Source organism: Notolabrus celidotus, chromosome 20, assembly GCF_009762535.1.
Source record: "Notolabrus celidotus isolate fNotCel1 chromosome 20, fNotCel1.pri, whole genome shotgun sequence".
NCBI lineage: Eukaryota > Metazoa > Chordata > Actinopteri > Labriformes > Labridae > Notolabrus > Notolabrus celidotus.
The window spans coordinates 10893537-10913935 of NC_048291.1; the positions used below are offsets into that span (position 1 = coordinate 10893537).

A 20399-nucleotide genomic window follows, 5' to 3' on the forward strand; every position below is an offset into this window, starting at 1 on the left:
TGGTCATTTAAAGAGAGCATTCTGCTATGCTATTTTCAGCTTTTATATTGTCCCTCTGATACCTATGTAGTAGCTTAACATAATAATATCTAAGGCCAGTGTCTTTATTAACCCATTTATTAACATTACAGTTTCTGACTGCAATTTTTAAAACTGTCTCTTTAAGAAAACCCCCATGCCCAATTTCTCTCCAGAACTTCCTCCACTGTTGCCATGTTACAAAACTGTCATCTTTGAGTTAACAAGCTTTTTCTATTGATCTGACCCTGAAAATTTGGAATGGAAACTACAAGGAAAACCCCAGTGACAAAGGACAGAGCAGGATGCTAAGTAAGAGTTAAGTTCATTATGCTCTTTTAACCCTCCTGTTATGTTTGTTTTCTCAGGAACAGCAATAATGTTCATGGGTCAAATTGACCCAGGGCATATTTAATCATCCAAAAGTGTCAGAACCCAAAAAATCCCAATAAACATTTGTTTAATATCATTATTAACTCCATTACTAACCATTTAAATCAATGTTTTGTGCAATGGTGTTCTTTAATTCTCACAGATCATGGTTCAATGAGGATAACTCACTCGCTTTTCATGTGTGTGTTCGTGATTGGGGTGAAATGTGTCACAAAGTTGCAAAGACACAATTAATATTTGAAACTCCTGACTCCTTTTAGCTTCCACTTTGACTGCAGGGTCAAGTTGACCCATTAACAGTTGTCACGGCAACACAACCCTGGCACGAGCTCGGTCTAGGGCATCCAAGCGTTGGCTGCCCGTGCCATACTAAAGAAGGAATCAGGTGGCTGTCGAGCAAAAGGCAAATGGAAAAGGCGGACCTTACCTGTGCCAACTTCTTTCCAGAACACCATTCACGGCTCCGGGACCAGCTCACGCTGCTTCCTTCTCGTTACCCCTCAGGGTTTCGGATGACAGTTCATATTTAAGGTGACATATATAACACACGACAAAACTCAACGGAAAAAGGGGAAAACTTCCCAAGAATGTCTTTGTACGGCTTCTGACAACGGCGTCTCTTTCTTCTCGCGCCCCTCTAGCAGGTGTCTGCCTGAGCTAATCAAGACCACAGCGTTACCGTCTCATTGATAAATTGGTCATGTGACCAGGAAGGTCCGCCCACCTGTAGCTCGACAGCCACACCCCCATACTCTGGACAGTGTTGCCGCAACACAGTATCTATGTAATATAAACATGCAGGGGGGTTGCAACTATGTTAAATGAACCATTTTTATTTTATGTGTTGATTACGCTAATTAAACCAAGCAGAAGAAGCACCAAATAAAATACTTTGAACATGTATTTATTTTTAACTTTGAAATGGGTCAATCTGACCCTGAACAGAACAGGAGGGATAAGGAAAATCACCAATCAGTGATGTCACAAATTGGTCAAGTTTCTTGTCCCACTTGCTTACTTCTCGTGACTTTTTGAACAGGTGTTCAAAAGTCTGCAAGTCTGCAGTCTCATCTTCGGATTACTCCAACACACGTTTACCTCTCAATTTTTAGAACTTTGCCTATGTATATAATTGAAATCAAACATTTAAATTTAAAAAGCACAATACCACTTCTTTAATTAAGTTTTCTTCCAATATTACAGCAAAATATTTTTGTTTAGACATCCTAAAGAAAGAGTGCACACACAGGGGGTTTAGGAGCAGGGTGCAGTCTCATCACTGCATCACTACTGTTTGCAAAAATTTATTTTAAAGTTCAATTGCTCAGTGGAAACCCTTTGCTACAAACAGAGGCTACAACAAAGGAAAGAGTCCACGCCTGAGATAATCTTGTGCACCTTAGGATTTGTACCTCCACAGAAATGTTTGATGGAGAGCGGGATACAAAACATCTATGGGAGAGGTTTAAGTCGGTAGAGTGGGAGGTATAGTCTGCAGATGTTTTCCCTTTGTTAACTTTTGGTATATTGCGCTCTGAAGCAGTCTCTCAGCAGGGTCTGTAAACATAAGTGCACTGTGTGCTGCTCACTTATGTCAGCTTGCATCTTTCCCTGCCAAGTTCATTTCCACCAGTTGTGGAGCAGGGGCAATGGGGGATTGGAGCGCATCCCAGCATGCCCTAGGTCCAGGCACAGACTAACACGGCAATATTTGAGCCACTGGAAAGAGAAATCCAAACCAGCCTTCTGTCTATGTAATTTAGGGTCTTAGCATTGGAAGTCTTTAGAAGTTTAAAGCCACATTTTAAAAATTGACATTTTTACACCTGTAATATTTTCTGATATACCTAAAAAATTACGCAATCAGTTCCTCAACTTTGATACTATACAAACTGAGTTACTACTGTAAGACACATTTCCCAAGGCTGTTCAAGTACATGTACATCTCTGCTGTTCAAACTCTCAGTTTATCTTAGTTTTTACTCTACAGACTGTGTAAGGAATAAAACAGAGCAAAGACCAAACACCTCGCAGGAAATCAGGACTGTATATGTATGATGTTGAATGTGCAATGACAAAATGTTCATCATCCATCATCCTTGATACAGAGCTATTGATATTGATGGAGCATCTGAGTAAAAGGAAAGGCCAACATCTATCATCTGGCCTTTGATCGTGGTTTAAGTGGGACCTTGGGTGACAACGAGGTGTCAACCACATTGTCAGCAGATGATGGACAGCTCAAGGCTCGTCACGTGAAGATTGATGATAACACTGTCATGTCTTTTTTAAGAGTAGCCCATTCATGCCCATATATATCAAATCATACAAAGCAAATATTGCCATTCTTTCTGATCCTTAACTTCCAAGGTCACAGCCGACAATCCACTAATTTAAATTACTCTTTGAGTCTTTGAGATGAAGAGATCATCACAGCAGGAACACTGTACCACTGAGCACAATGCTGGCAGTCTCATTACTCCAATTCTGTGTCGTGCTGTGATTGGTACAGGGTCCAAATTAAAGACTAATATAATCTATAAAACAGATTAATGCTTTACTTTGAAATTCATGTTGGACACAAAGGACAGTATGGCATGTAACATTAAGCCTATTTGATTTGACACTACAGTGCAGTAATTTAAATTGAAATAAGGAAAAGATGTCAAAAATGAAGCCACCTCACACAGCTTGGTTGTGTTTCATGATGAAATAGAAAAAGAGTTGTGAATGATTCTGATAAAAACTGCATCAGCAGAAACAACCATTGAAAAAGTTGCAAAAGTACTCACATCCTCAAGAAGAAGAACACAAATTTGCACCACAACAAATCTTATATACTCAAAGTTATGAGCAGCCCATTGAAGGGCATTTCTGTAAATTGTTTAAGTGCAAAGCCAACTGAACCCCCTGTGACACTTAATAAAAATAATGATCATTAACTTTGGTTCAATAAGAGGAGACTTGAAAACTGCAGCTCCTCAAGTCTCCACTTGAGGCTGGCTGCATGCCAAGGAAACCCCTCCAGAGCTTATATTTAAATGTCAATTTTTGCAGCAGATGAACGTGCTTTCATGCTGGCTCTAAAACTGTTCTGTGTATAAAGCTCATTTATTTGTTCCTACATAATGATGGGGGATTTATTTTTCTAATTATGCATCCATTAAGATAAGATAAAGGCTAGAGTTATACATACATTTGTATATTCAGGGAAAGCTGTGTTGATAAACAGGTGGATGTGTTGTTGCTGCTAAAAGTCAAGACTCGCCTCAGCTCCACCTTTTTGTTTGTTTGTAAATTTATTGGAAGTTAGGTTGAGTCAGCATTTCCAACATGGTGCATGTCATCGACGTCATTGTGACCTACTCAGGTTTTCATCAGGGCTATTGTCAGCACTGGCATGCACACCTGTGTTGAGTTACACTAATCACTTAGGTAGTAGGAGGAAGTGTGTTAGTCACATAGACTGTATAAAATATGGACGTAGGATCCGTAACATCACCCATCTGTTTCTGAAGAGCTGTTTGAGGCAAATGCACGGTAGCCATATTGCTGCTGTCGAGCCAGTGTGACGTAAAGAGGCGGAGTTTGAGCCTCCTAGCCAACAGCTACAGTGTTCCCACAGTCAGCTGTGCCTCTCATTGGAAGACTCGCAATCTCAATATCTTCGAAATTGCCTTGTTAGAAAAAAATTCAACCCCCCCTACAGTGTGTGCCGATTGAGAAATGAGCTATCCAGACTACACTCCTCTTTTGTACCAGGCTGTGAATATATTTATTTCTGCTGTAAAGATCGTCTTTTTCCCATTCATGTGTATGTGACCTACGGTACTTCCAGCGCCAGCCTCAAGCGGATCCTCGATGAACTGCAGTTCTTTACACTTCCGCATTCGACTCATTTTTAGACCGGAGGTTGCCGCTTGGTTAGTCATCAACATTTTGTTTTCAGGACTCCCTGATGGTTATTGACATTGCATTCACATCTCTGAATCCTTCTCTTATGTGTTTGAACCGTAGACTGTATAAAGTCACTTACAGCACAACAGCTAACAAGAGTGAAGCCAGAACTTTTAGAGCTCCCACTAGTGACTGGCTGGACTGTCAACAGATGGAACATGGGTCAAACCAGAAAATAATACATGTCCAACAATTTTTTTCTGAAACATCCTATCTGTCTTATAGTTAGTCCTTATTTTAGATAATGTACATATGTTAATTATTTAGTGAAGTTTAGTTTCCGTTAGTTTTCTGATGACTACAAAAGAATGATTGTCAGCTCTGTTGATATACGCTGGCTCCTGCAATATTTTTTCACTTGATTAGTAGAGTAGAAGAGCAACAGTGAGAAAGAACCTGCCTTCACAATAGGTCAGCACCCATTAAGGTGGTATTTTGGCTTCACTTCTCAAAATAGGAGGAGATAAAGACGCAGTGTCCATAATGACACACTGAATGGTTCAGACTCAAGCAGCAAGCTCTGGTCTCAAGCTATGAAGCCCATGCGGAAGTGTTATAAACTGCAATTCATCGAGAATCCGCTTGAGGCTGGCTGCAGAAACACCGGAAACCTCATAGACATAAATGGGAAAAATACGATCTTTGCAGCATTAATAAACATGTTTATAGCCTGGTTCAAAAAACGGATTGGCCCTACGTAGCTAATCTCTATCGGCACACACTGTACGGTGGGTGAATTTTTTTCTAACGCAACGGTTCAGAAGATATTAAGATTACGATTTTTTTCCCAATTAAGGACATGACTGACTTGACTCCCAGTCGGGAACACGTAGCTGTTGGCTAAGAGGCTCAATCCCCACCTCTTTACGTCACACTTTGACTGGTTGAGTTCCGCATTAACAATATGGCTGCCGCCGTCGATTGGCTTCAAAACAGTGCTCAGGAACAGATGGGTGACGTCACGGATACTACGTCCATATTTTATACAGTCTATGTTCAGACTTAGATGGTACATTGTTGTCTTAATACATCTTTTATGCTGCACTTTTGCTTTGATACATTAGTCCAAACAGTGCATCAAGGAAATGCCTCTTCTGTGTTTTTTTTTGGGTTCAAGGTTAAAAGGTTGAGGTTTAAATTGGCCTTTGAGAAGCACACAGAATGATACAAAATATAATCAATAGTTTGCCTAAAATGAATCACTGCTAAACTAACAAGCTTTTTAAAATGTAAGAAGTACAGGTAATTGTGTTAAAGTGTAGAGGGTAAATGGTTTGTAAAAGAAATACATTAACTTGTAAGCTCTACTTAAGCACAGTGAAGAAATGTTTATACTTTGTAATATGCATGGAATTGTTTCCACCTCAGACACCTACATTCAATGATCGGCCCTTTTCATTCAATATCTAGAACACGTCTCCAATAAAAAGTCCATAATTCAGCTTATTATCAGGCAAGTCAATAATTGTGTCATTAAACCCCCTTATAGTTGTTTCTTCTCTCTCTCCCCCTCACTTCTAGTCACTAGTTCCTTGACGTTCTGCTACACCCTCCTTTTTCTAACCGAAACATTTGTGCATGATGACAAGCCATTTGTCAAAATAACATTTTTATTGCTATTACTAAACCATATTATTCTCCAATTATAACTTCTATACTTGTGACATTTGCACAGCCATTTATCCTTCAGCTTGAAATTAGCTGTTAACAAATCACTGGGCTCATAAAACTGCCTAACTGGGCCTGATGTGACTGAGCTTACGGCTTTTTATGTGACACAGCCATAAAAATGGATGTATATCTTTTATTGCTCCCCAGAGAGTTGTTGCAAACGTTTGATTGATTGGCTCCAGAAATACATTTTTGTCTTACTCTGGTGCTGTCTGCTTTGTTATATAACCTGGATTCTTGCAGACAAGTTTGACATTGGTGAGGTCTGAGAGCTCAGGTTGAACTTTCTCAAAGTGTGTTGCCTACCTGAGGAACAGACGAGGCCTCGGGTCAGACACTCAGACGCACAGACAGACACTAAAATATTCCTGAGTGGATTCCAATGGGGCAAGCAAGGCCAGAATCTCGAGTATGCTTCGATTTTTTCATACAGTATTTTAGCTTGTGTTTTTCCCTCAACTCCCATCCCATCTTATTTTAAACACAAGGTGAGCCATCCTCTTATACCCAAGGCTAATCAGAATGGCATGAGACCAGCTCTTAGTATGAAATGCAGAATGACTTTTAATCCCCAGGTGGCTGAACTGCACCATCTTAACTCACTTTTCCTTCTGTGTGTCAAAGGTTACTAAACTCTTTCACCACTGAAGACTGTCAGAAGTAAATTCAATGCAGTGTAATTGCTCAGGGATTGATGCTCTTGAACCAAGAATAAAGTCAAAGCATTGTTATATCTTTATTAACTTTAGTTGAATTCAAAAGTTTAGTACATCAGGCTTATTCACAGATCACTTCCACTACCATTAACCACAAAATGACAATATTTAAAACTACAAGATAATTTTGATAAACCATTTGCCCTTGAGCTCGTTGGAGAACCACTAACATTACTACTGAACAAACTAGCCTTCAACATCATTGTTTCATGTATAACCAGAGCTATCAGCATGATGTCCTTTAGATTTTTCTCCCTTTTCCTGTGGGTCGAAGGAAGCATATATTCGAGTACATGAGTACACAATCTCAAAACATATAAAACAAGGTCTGATTGTTTTTAGAAATATTTAACCACAGAAAGTTTGTATTCATAGCTTGAAATCAATATTTAGAGTCCTGTAGTGGCTTGCTTTCGCCAAACGAAACAAACACCTATAAGCCACTGAGGGGCTGCTTTACCGGGACTCAGTTGACGCGTCCTCCTCGTCAGGATGAATGAATGAAGTCCGCTCGTGCATTGACATCAACAGGTTTATTAGACACACAATATACGCACAGCCGATCAATCCACACTTGCATCTAATCGAACTTGTAGAATTACAGGCTTACGTCTATTGTAGACAATACGATGACAATGACGGAACAAGACGGAACGAGACGTTCGAGACGATCGAGACGATCAAGACGGTCAAAAACTGTTTGCTACCCGGTAGGCAGCTCACCTGCCACTGATTGGGTCTTCTTCCCTATATGCTTTCTAACACCTGGTTTGACACACCCGCCACCTAGTGTCCACACAAGTGCATCAAACACACAAACAGTCCACACATAATATTGACACACATATGGCTCTAACAAGTCCCTTCAAAAATGTAACAAAATATACTATTGTTTTTCCAGTAGAAAAACAATTCTATATTTATTGCTGTAGTAAAGGTGGTTACTTAAGCTTTTTTTTTACATTTCACTGCAGATTGTGACCTATTGTGATTTGTTAGATAACAGTAAGCTGAAAACTACAACAAACAAAGTAGCCAGACTTGCAAACAATTGCTTCATTTTGAATAAGCAATTCATTGAATATCAGTAATTTTCTCAAATGTAGAAGGGCACATAAATATAGAGAGGCCTCATTTAGGGCCTGTGTCCACTAACAGTGTTTTTTCTCACTGGCAGAACCCACAATACCCAAAGACCTCAATTTGAAAGTGCGTCTCAAGGTTGCTTACTGTTGCTAAGTTATGAAAACTATCTCACCACACTTTACTTCCTTTGGAACTGACCCATGCGTCTGTTTGAAAGTTCTCTGTTTAGTTTCATATTTGTTATCCTTGATTCAAGGAAATGTTACAAAGAAAACCTAAAAACAATGGAAAGGGATCATGTCATAGCATAAGCAGCAGTTCTAGACCTGGAAATGATTCTAGTTATGGTATGCCTCCTAAAATCAGAAGTCCTGTCCCTTCTTGATTTTGATTGGTCTATGAGGGAGAAGTGAAATTGACAAGTGTGGCAGTGTTTCAGAGGCTTAAATATTCTCAATTGAGCACAGTGACAAAATACGCTGACATTGCTGGTGTATTTTAGCTTAGGTAGCTTAGAAGTGCTGAAAACAAGCTGAACTGCATTAGTTTTGTACAGAAAATTGGCACTGGCAGCAATAGATGGATGGACGGACGGACGGACGGACGGACGGACGGACGGACGGACGGACGGACGGACGGACGGACGGACGGACAGACAGACAGACAGACAGACAGACAGACAGACAGATAGATAGATAGATAGATAGATAGATAGATAGATAGATAGATAGATAGATAGATAGATGCTGTTGGTGGACACAGGCCATTATCTTGAATGCAGAAAAGACCCATTCCATAATGTTGAGGCTCAGGTGCATATTACTTGCCTTTTCCTAACCTACTTTACATGTTTATTCCCCTTTTGGATAAAGAGCAATGCAACATGGATCTCCTAATTTGCTTTTCACTGTTCTTAGTTAACAGGAACATGATGCAATTTCCTCTTCATCAACAGATTTGAGTATTTCCCTCTCTTTTCTTGATGCCATTTTTGTAAACACTGACAATAATAAAAACCCTCTTTAGCAGATGCATATTTTTTACATTTATTTGTAGACAGTGTGAATAGATCAGTGGTTTGGAAAGCAGACAGCTGCAGTTGCTTCTAGCAGACAATTACAAACTTGCTTCATCAGCTGATAGAGGTTATGTTTGGGTTCACTGGCAATGCACAGTGAGGTTTTGTGCCAAAAGCAACTGTAGCACGCTAACAGGCTCAGACTGCTCCAACAAAATATGATTTTTATTTATTTATTTATACTCGTTGAGCTGAAGCAAATTATATAATTCATATGTAGTATCAGTTGATTCTAACATGTCTGCATGTGCCAATTTGTTTTGTACAGAGCATGGGATAAAATGGGACAGCAGGCTCGCCTTCGGGAGGACAATTTATGTGCTTGTTAGCTTTCAGATCCTGTTTTATTTAGATGCACAAATCTGGCAGAAGCATGAACTCAAACACAGAGCCCCTGGGAGGAGGGGCGGACGCCAAATGAAATGCTTCCAATCGGCTCTCTTGGTGAGCCTTGCAAAACAAACACAAGACAAAAGCATATGTGTAATTTGTTTATTCATTACTTTTTGATTCCATTACTAGCTTTTGATTCGATATCATCCCTGACCGCTTTGTGAGGAAATGGTTAAATGGATTTTCAGAGCTGGTTTTGTATTTTTCATCTGCGTATGGCAGCTTGAATGAACTCAATGGCTCTTGAAATGTTTATATGCATTTCATTTGTGAAGTCTCAAAGAGAGCAAGGCCTGTTATAAGTACCAGCTGCAGTAATTGCTCCAAGTGTTTTGTCCCCCTGCAATTTAAATGAAAGGTGCATTTAACTTTATCAGCAAATAGAAAAAAACAGCTCAAGAGCAGAAAGGCAGGTGTGTTTAGACTCAGAAATGTACCCAGAAGAGGTTTTATGTTTGAGGATGATAAAGAAATTGAATTGAAACCCTTTGATTAAAAATTTATCGACTGCTGTGCATTGTAAATGTTCTATTTAAGGTTCAAGGGAAAACAAAGCATGAGCCAAGATACCTATAGAATTATACTTGGAGCACAAGATGAGAAGTTAATGCCACATTATAGATACATCACATACAGTACATGATTGATGCTTGAAAGGTACCTTGCAGACTCTCATCAACCCTGCAAATAAACCTGCAGACTGACAATTAAAGAAAACAAGCACAGGCAAGCAAGCTGTACAGTACAGCATGAGTCTGCTCTGGAGAAAATCAAACTTAGCTAAAGAACCCAACATAGTGACCTGTTAAGTGAGCTTAAACCAGGGCTGAAATGTAACATACAGTAAACATGTACATATAAAGATGATCAAAAACAAACATATAACCCCATATTCACTGTGTCTCTTTAATTTATATGCAAAACTAAGGAACAAGAGGGAATTCAGTGTCAAACTGCAAGTTTTAATTACTCATACATTTCTAAAGTACCAAAGTGGTACACGTCAAAGAAACCAAACCAAAACCAGACTCTGGATCAATCTCACACATCCTTTTAATTTAGGCTGAGTCTTTTGGATGTTTAAAAAAATATTTCAAAACCCATCCCTCTAAGTTGGCTTCTTAAGGCTTGAACTTGCTGATGGTTTGGCACTACATCTTTGCTCTTTTGTGAACTGCATTCGTTTGTATTTACAAATGTTTTGTCTTACATTTCTCAAAATGTATTTTGAGATTTTGTTTTGTTTTTATGCCAAGAAAACTGTCAGTTTTCATTACAGATGCTATATAAAACATGTATTTCAATGTGAGACTGGAAGAGTAGAACAAATAGCAATTTCACTGAAATTTATTCAATGTTCATTCATCTAATAATTAACTGAATGCCTGATACAGTAACACCTACATCAACCAGGACGTATTGTGCACGAAGCACACTGACACTGAAAATATATATAAATATAAGACTTAAAAAGTGTTGACAGTTTTATATAAAAGTAAAGTACGGTAGGCTATGTAAAAAAAAATTCACTCATCTTATTTTAATAAATTAGGATGGAATTATCCAAGTTGTCTGCTCTTTTCTCGGTGGATGGAACATCTTTCTGATCATCAGTAGTATGAGTGAAATCTTTTTAGAATGTTCTAATTGGACAAATTAGATCTGTCTCAAGGTCCTGGTCTCTTTATAATAATCTTTATACTTTTCTATAATGTCTTACCCTGAAAAGAACTCAGTTATCTCTCTACGATGCAACAGTGAACAGCAGTTTTTCCTTGTTTTGCACTTAACTCGTCCTCGAGGACCTATCAAATCCCCCAAGCCTCTTTAAGAACCTCAGGCGTCTTGTGCACTTTGTGGAATGACGCACATATGCTATACATTGTCCTCCAGATCATATACTATTGTAGTAGCAGTGTTTCAGGCTGTGCAGACGCCCTCTAGCTGCATACTTCAGAGATGCAGCCTCGCAGGGTTTTCAGTCCTCGCTGTAGCTCGCCTTTCATGTCTTGTTCTGCTTGTATGTGCAGACGCAGCCAATCTCTTCCTCATGACGCCACCGAGGCTGGGCTCAGCGGGCTTCCATCATAATATTTAACACACACCCACCCTAGATGAGCACTTGGAAGGAAGACAAGGCAGCGTGAAGGGGGAAACAAATGACAACCGGGATCCCTGCACCTGCCGGCCAGTCTCTCATTTGACTCAACGAGGCTCGAAGCGGGACAGACAGCATCCGAGCATCTCTGCGGATCACCTGTTATTTTTATGGAATTTCCACCACACTCTTCAGGCATCGGTTCATCCTGAGCACTGATAAGGCTGTGTTTGTGGACTACATCCGTGTTTCTTGTTACTTTTTGCCCCTGAAGATGGCACATATGACATCTCACTTCGTGCGTGTTCAAGTAGGTCTGAGGAAGAATATAAGCGCTTTTTAACAGGACACCCCTCTCCTCCCTCCTTCCTGTTAACGATTTATTTAGTGCTCAGTCCTCCTGACACTGTATCCTATTCAACAAGGCAATGAATGAATGAAGAGCACTGCTTGAGCCGCTGCCAGGGAAGTGTCCACAATTTGTCGGTCCGTCCACCTGCCTGGGAATGAAGAACTGGGACTATTTTAGGGAAGAATAACGACAGATAATCATGGAATTTTTCAACCTAGGTTGATACGCATAACGTGCGCAATGATCACAGTAAATCTTCAAATTAACATCCCTGCTTTGTCATCACATAACACTGCTGGACATCAATGTCGGTGGCATAAGGTGCGCTGCGCTTAAAGCTAACTGTGTCACTGAGAAAAGAGATGATAAAGATGATATTGTTTCGTAAATTCCGGGTGTTGATATTGATGGTGTTTCTGGTGGCGTGCACCATGCACATCATGATAGACTTGTTACCGAAGCTAGAGAAGCGAGCGGCGGGAGCGGAGAACGGGGACGGCGGCTGCCAATGCGCTCGCCACCCGGGCGGGGAGGCGCAAGGCTGGGGGAAGCAGCGTGCCAGGTCGGCGGCTGAAGCGGGTTGGCCTAACAAGCACACGCTGAGGATCCTGCAGGATTTCAGCAACGAGCCCAACTCCAACCTCACATCACATTCCCTGGAAAAGAACACAGCAGCGGAGTCCCTCCGGCGGGCGGGACTGTCGGTGGGGAAGGCGGGGGACCACAAGCCGCTCATCGGAGACGCGAGCGGGAGTAGGACCATCCCAGCCCACGGTTTCTCTAGACTCTCAGCTCTGTTTGAGCATCCTTTATATAAGGTTGACCTCCCTTCTCTCACAGACGATGACACTTTGTTTAATGTCAACACAGACATCAGGTTTTATCCCAGAGCAACAGGGAACCAAGGATGGTAAGCTGCTGGATATTTGTTCAACTTAAAGGGGTACAAGTGGGACAATTTGAAACATGTCCCACTGTTCACAAGTTGTTAGTTAGGGGTAAAAGTGGGTGTTATTACATGTTTGCTCCATGGAGATAAGAAAGTGATCTGTTTGGCTTTTAAACGTAAATAATGAAAATTATGGATAGATCCTGCTGATGCTTTATAATGATTTCCCAGTGTGCAACCAGCTCCTCATGCCTACCGTCAATCCAGGCCAACATATCATCGATCTGTCTGTCTGTCTGTCTGTCTGTCTGTCTGTTCTATCCATCTTCTACCTTGAAGCTTTCTATGTATCTCCAGCTTCCCCTCATCTGCCCACTTGCCATGCCTTCATCCCATTTTTAGGACACAACTTTATGATCACAACCCGACTGGATTTTGAAAATATATTGTGTGATAGGACAAATACAAGTAGTTTCTTTTTGATATAGTCCTTATGGATTGCAATGCTTTAAATAATGAATAACAGACACTACAGGTCTTTGCAGGAATCTGCTTGCAGCAAAACGTATCTCCAAACCTCATCCTCTCTCTTTTTTTTATTCTCACCCTCTTATTTTCAGGCACAATGAAGAAGGGAATGAAGAGGAGGAGGAGTTTTCTCCAACAGGAGAGGTGACAGCAGAATCATACCCCAACTGGTTACGCTTCCACATCGGCATCAACCGCTACGAGCTGTACTCGAGACACAGTCCTGTGCTGGAAGCTTTACTGAAGGACCTAATCATACAGCGGATCACCAGTGTGGGTGAGTCTGTCATTTACAGCGTGCATGTGTGTTACACAGTGTGTTGCTGGCTGTTTACAATACTCACCACTGGAACACATTACTGCTTAGAGAACTCTACAGTGGATGTTGTGATCAATTCATTGTTGGTCAAACCAGCTGAATGAGTGGTAGAAAGACTTTTGTAAAGACATTCTCATACAGTGTGTCTCTATCTTTTGTGTGTATGCTTAAGTGCATTTCTTGAAAACATATAAGAAGCTCCCAACACTGAGCATGCATATCCTGCAGGAGCTCATTCAGGAGACACCAAAGTTTACAGGCCAACGAGTAAGGATCTAAAATCTTTAATCCAAATTCAAATGAAGATATACTGCAATATGTTGTCACCGGCATGAAAATGACACATTCCTCTAACACGCTGCAGAACTATCGCTAACTGATGGAATTACAGTTGACTCAGGAAGTGGGGTCTTTATCTCTAGACTTCCACAAAGGCCTGTCCTGCTTAGTTTGACTTGCAGCAAGGTGCACTCTTCTGTTCTTTCTTCAGAAGCTATAGCTTACTCTGCTGCAAATGGAAGTGAATACAACTCCTGTGCTAATTTAAAGAAGTGAAGGTCCCACATTGCACTTTATACAATGAGAGCTCTTAGATTTGGATATCATGTGAGGAAAAATAAATCCAGAATACTATAGATTAAAATACAACCATATATACAGAATGTAACAGACTCTACATCAATGCAAATGAATGCCTCTCTGGAGCATTTGACAAATAACTGGACTATAAGTAACTTGCCTGAATGTGTTTGAAGCATTTGCATAAGGTTAAAGAATGACAAGAGTGCTTTCTGTTTTTCTTTAGTAACACAGTGCTGGAAGTATTTGAACATATTGTTTTGAGAAGCTTAAAATGTCAATGGAGAATTGAGCCAGAGCAGCTGAACCTTCAGAAAGGGTTTGCACCCTAGAGTGAGATGTATGCGCTTAACTTGTGCACATTACGACTGTCTGCAAGAAGAAGGCGACGATCACACATCTTCCCCTACATCTGCATTTCTGCTTGTGTGTGCAGCTTTATAGTGAGCTTTCCTCTCGGGAGCTTGATATAGATTCAAACAATTCATGTTTATCAAAACTTATGAATTGTAACTAATCCATAAGTAGCTGGGCAGATTCTCTAAACATATCTTATTATTGCTGTGTAATAACTCTGTTACTATTGTTTTTTCTTGGACTATGCTCACTGCATTATTCTCTTCATATCATTATGGCACATACTGTGTGTGTTTTAGCAGCCTGGTGCAATTTTCCCTGGGCAATAATTAAACTATACACAAGTAGATAGTGTCCATAGTGTATGCATGCATATATGTATATATACCGATATGTTTTTTTCAGGGCCGATATTTGGAGCCGATATTCATTTACAGTAAAAGGGGGAATATTGGTGTCAAAATGTTGAATAAAACAAACTCCAACACTTAACTTTGTTTAAATGCCTTTAAGCATATGTTTATTAAACAGCTTTTTAGATTTGCAACATGTTAAAGGTTTTTTTTAATCTTAGACAATAGACATCTTTGTTTTAAAATTCTAACAAAAAGAGCAGGGAGCTCCCAGGCTCAGCAGCATGTCTTATAAATTTAAATGAAAACTTAAACAAATAAATACCTCTCTGAAGTTTTCTACAGTAAAAATGTCAATAAAACTGAAATGTTAATCTTTCACTTATCTTTTGTTTTATGGGGATATTTCAGTTTTGAGGGTTGTGAGTTTTTAATCACTAGTAATTGTAGGGGCCACAACGGATGCTGCTCAGCTCGCCCCCTGTAGGGAGAAATGGAACACAAGCTAGGCTACGGTTTCTGCAGACGGTGTCATTTCTGCCATGTGATTTAGTACTTTTTGAGCCAAAATAACCCAGTTTGAAATTGATCTCTTATTGGCTGTTGGATTTTTAAAAAAGGCAGATGCTGATATGCGTCAAAATGCTGAATATCGGCGCCAACAATCGGCCCGGCTGATAATAGGTCTATCCCTAAAAAACGACAGTGGTGCAAAGTGCCATTAAGACTGAATTATTCTGCAGGTTATTGTAATGCTCTCTATTCTTCAGTCTGCTCTGTGACTGATTTTTGCTTTTATTTACTGTTTTTAGTCTGGATGATTCATTAAATGTGCTGTATGGTACTTGAAACCTCTCACTCTTCATCTTTGTGAAAGAGATGCCATCAATGACGGCAGCAGTCATGACTTTAATATACAGGCCATCACTTGTGTGATCACATTTGCTTGAGTGGCTTTATACAAGCTGGATTTGAGTGCCACATAACCATGTCATATCTCTGGCTCTTTGTTCAAAGAAGAGCAATTGTGCTTCTTATTGACACTGTCTCCACCGTCTCATTGTTATTAGGCCCTCCATCTCTCACAATCATTCACTCAGTCTACACTGGAGTACTTTCTGTGTTTTTTGTCCTCTGTGTTTATAAGACATGGAGCATCAATCTGGGCCCTGACACACCTTTAAAAACACAGTCTGTCTGCTGAAAAGAAATCCCATTTCAGCGTGCGTGTGTGTGTTTGTGGGTCTAGAAGCATGCATTAAAGCTTCCATGCTCCGTAATTGGTGCACACACCTGCCACTTATCTGTCTCACTAAAATGACAAAACAAAGACAGCATTAGAAAGTTTCCCTCTTCAGCATTTTCTGCACGGCCGTCCTCCCCTCTCCCCCTTGTCTCTGTTTGTCTCTCTCTGTCGGGGCGGCCTGCATGCAGCCTTTTGTTCAGTATTCAGCTGGGCTCATAAATCATATGCACAGTACGGCGCTGTAGCCCAGGTGAGAGCTGGGTGGATTTATCATCACAGCAGGGTATGGGAGGGGGAATCTGATGACAGTGGGTGCGGCCTGGAGCTTTCTTTAAGACCAGAGAACATGAGGGTGTAGAAAGAGACGACACAAGTATCGATTCATGTGTGCACGCTTGGAGAAACAGAACAAGAGATATATTGCCACATCAGCAGAGAAATACATTTCGCTCACATGTACTGAGACAGATGACCTTAAGGAGAAGAAAACAAATGTCTTGTTGAAGTCCACTGTGGTTAAATCATGTTAGATTGCATGTCAGCACAGAAACAATCAGCTCGGCTAGGATTACCTTTGGTAGTTTTTCAATTAGAAACAAAATTTTCATAAATGTCCAGCTGAGAATTGAGGTCAGTCCCTCCAGGATTGTGGCTTATGGGTTCAAGTTCAGCGCAATAATACTTGGTTCAGCATTGCAAACTCTAAGAGGTTTTAGTCGTGCTTTGTAGCTGTCCCAAGTTTTAAGATTACTCCGGGGGGCAGCATCCACTTGACCTGGCTGCAGCAAATCTGCTTCATGTGCAGGCCCAATGCTCTCAGTCAGTTATTCTACTTAACATCCATATAGTGTGGTAAAGAAATGCACTGCAGGAAGGTTATTGTGTTGTATTTTTTTGCAACAGTGTAAGTAGAATACAAAAGCTTTTGAAAATGAGTCACTGTAAATGGGGAGGCTTGCCAGCGGTGAGTAAGACAAAATGAGACAGACAGAGCATAGCAGAGATAATATGAGTAAAAGGATGACATATCCAAACAAGACAGAGGAACAAATTAGAAGAGAAACAGTATGAAAGTCTGTAAACACAAAAGAAAGCTCTGCACAGGGGGTAAAGTGCAGTCAGCTCCTCAGCCAGCAAGCCAGTCAGTAAGTGGGTCCACTACAGGGGGCTTATGTTGATATTGGGGTTAGACAGAAGCACTGTGTTGTGTAATATGCTCAAGTTAATGCGCTGTAATAAATGGGCAAATCCCCCGAAAGCCTGTCCATTATGACAGAAACACAAGGCATTTAGACAGGCCTGGCGGTCCCTTTGTTTGATTGGGACGGCAGGCAGGGAGCCCACAGTGAGTCTCCATCCGCCTCTGGGAGACACCGTGGACATGACGGATAGTCAGATACATGTGCCCCTGGCTCCTCTCCCAGGACACAGGAGGTCAGTATGTGAGAGAGAGAGAGAGAGAGAGAGAGAGAGAGAGAGAGAGAGAGAGAGAGAGAGAGAGAGAGAGAGAGAGAGAGAGAGAGAGAGAGAGGTGATTGTAAAGAGCCACAAGTGCACAAGCAATCACTGAAAATGTGTACGAGCCAAGCAGGCTTACAGTGAAACATCTGCTCAGAATCAGGTCTGTTGTGCAACATGTGCACTTATACACACATGGACGGAACAGGACAGTTTCGCTCAGTTCTCAAAAGAGAGAAGGGAATTGAAATTTAGACTTAAAATGAAGCGTCATAGTTTCGGTCAACTTTATAAACTAAAAAAAAAACAAACTCATCTTTCTGTGTTTTTCAAAGCAGCATGTGTTTTTCTAAAGGCACACGTGAGCTGCAGGAACACCCAGACTGTCTGTGACCCTCTGAAAAAATCAAAATTTTCAACATGCATGCTTTCATCAAACCCCTGGTAGTTTTCAGCAGATGCTCTTAATAACGCTTCACGCTCACAGCCGCACCCACCTCCTAACAGCCACCGTGTCTGACAAATTGGTCAGCAGATGTGATGGCTCTATTATGCATTCATGCAAAATTGCATTCTCCAAATTGGTAAATAATAAAACATCTGTGCGTTTATGCCATTACTTTGTTGTGTGTTAACGTCCATGTACGTGCACGTGCGTGTTTGATGATGCTTCAACCACTGATCTAACATCTTGATTGCTTTCCTTCCAGCCATGAAATCAGGAGGCACCCAACTGAAGTTGATCATGACTTTCCAGAACTATGGACAAGCGCTGTTCAAACCAATGAAGTAAGTAACTGACTGCAAATATGTTTACACATCAGCCTTTACAACATCTGGGTGTTGCTCGTATCATTGTTCGAGAATCCTTGTTAAAACTTCTTAGAGGGGTTTCTGTGTCTCACACACACATCTCAGATTTCAGCAAATCCACATTTTCTCCTTAAATAACCAGCATCAAAAATCTCTTTGATGCACTCGGTTTGATGCCCCCACTTGGAATGCATACGTTTGGAGAGTGCTACAGAAAATCTCATCTGAATAAGGGCCAAGCACTGCCACTGCATCTTTCGGTGCATTCAGATGCACAGCTCTCCCCTCCGTGTGATCTTCGTTTGTCTGCTTTTTAATTAACATCAACAGGCTTATGTGTTAATTAAAATGAGCACTGAGCCATCATGAAGACGTCTTCAGGGACGCATATATGCTGGCAAATGCGCAACGCACATGAAAAAGAAATGCCCTCCCTTTCAGCTGCCTGAGTTTTGCCCGATGAATTCCCACGCCGACACGGATAAACAGTGTCCAGGCCAACTGCTGTGATCAGAAGTAATTGCTCAGGAGCTTGGTTTGATTGCTATGAAATATAGAATGGTTTTCTACATGAAAGCGTCTGTGTAAAGAATTAGATTTCAGGGAAGGAAAGAGAGAGAGAGATGAAGAAGGGGAGAAAGGGAGGGTGAGACAGATAGAGAGGATGTTAGGCATTTGTTTGCATGAAACACCGGTAAATGTTGCTCATAAGGCTCAAGGTATGACATTTTGACAACCTGCACAGGTACAGAGCGTGATGATTCAAAGTGAAGCACGCTAACCATACAAGCCAAAGCTACATTAGTGGAATTACAAGGGGCTCAGGCCTGTCAGTTCAAAATTAGCTTCAAAACGAACGTCTCTCTGTGAGGGTTGATTTATGAAGAGGCAGCAAAGTTTTCCTAAAAGTTGTTCTTTATGTCCCTCACTCTCCTCCTTTTAACCTGAACGCTATATATCACTTGATCTCTTAATATGCACAAAACAGAAGAATTCATTCAGTTACTCATGTTTGAATGAGTCATATTTTTATGTCTTAACTTTGGGTATCATAACAAGGTTGACCAGAAGTGGGATTTCAGAATGGAGTGCTTTTCATACAAAAATGAGAAGAATAAGATCCAAACAGCAGCAATCCTTCCATGTATTGTACTTCATATACACACAAACATTTCAAGGCAACAACAGCATTCTTCTGGCATCAATGGCATAGTCATAACTGACAACTGAGATGACAATGTTTGTCCGATTTTGATTGGATACTGGCCAACAATCGATTGAGCAGTATGTTTGTGTGAGGAAATAACGGCGTGATGGGATGGCAGGAAGAAAGTCAAATGTGATGAATGCTGTGAATGCTGGTTAAGCCATGAGATAATGAACATCTTGTGAAGGTGACTGTGTCATTACATGACGCTTTATATTATAAATATTCCAACATGAGCACATATTTTTAAATTCTTCAGGCTACAATTGGCAGAGGGGAATTGCACTATCGTATCTTAGAATTAAATAATTTGCCTTTTGCATATTTTTATAATAAACCTTGACATGATTGAAATATCTGGGTCTTAGTTTCAGAGATATGAGGGTCTAGAGTGTATATGCTCAAGTTGTAACCCCTATGATTTTCATTTTAACCCCACATTAGGTTTTGAACTTAGCACAGACTGGCTTTGCTTCACTTGAGATGTTGATTTCTTACAGTAGAATTAAGCAAAGCAGTCCTTCTCAGTAGCTGTCAGAATGGGTTCTGACAGTAATTACATGTCAGTTTCTGAATTATATGCTACAGATTCCTGCAGCTCTTTGTGTAGACTGTCACATTTTATTCAAAGATGCTGCTTTGACTGTCAAAGTCATCTGTCTCCAGTGTTTACAGATATTATGCAAAAGTATTCAGAGCACAGAGACAAAAATATCAGAGTTTTCTGGGAGAAATAATGTAAAAAGGTAACCTTTGTTCCACTTTTGTTTTTCTGTCACGGCATTGATGTGTCCCACTTTTATTTTGGGAACTGTGATGCATTCTGGGTACAGTAGTTCAGAGCGGTGCCGTGTTGAGCTGTTTTTCTTCACCTGTCCCATTGTGCAG

At 40.6% G+C, this 20399-nt stretch overlaps 1 protein-coding gene across 2 annotated transcripts in view; it reads left to right on the forward strand.

Moving 5' to 3' along the window:
* Positions 1-271: 271 nt before the first annotated feature.
* Positions 272-20399, forward strand: part of fam20ca (FAM20C golgi associated secretory pathway kinase a) — a 60952-nt gene continuing 40824 nt past the window's right edge. The window contains exons 1-4 of one of the 2 annotated variants that reach the window (XM_034710980.1): positions 272-336; positions 11343-12672; positions 13272-13456; positions 18202-18280. In XM_034710980.1, coding sequence (XP_034566871.1) covers positions 12125-12672; positions 13272-13456; positions 18202-18280 — 812 coding nt within the window. In that variant the 5' untranslated portion in view covers positions 272-336; positions 11343-12124. Of the gene's footprint in view, positions 337-11186; positions 12673-13271; positions 13457-18201; positions 18281-20399 lie in introns of those variants that run through there. The other variant, XM_034710981.1, reaches the window with a different exon arrangement.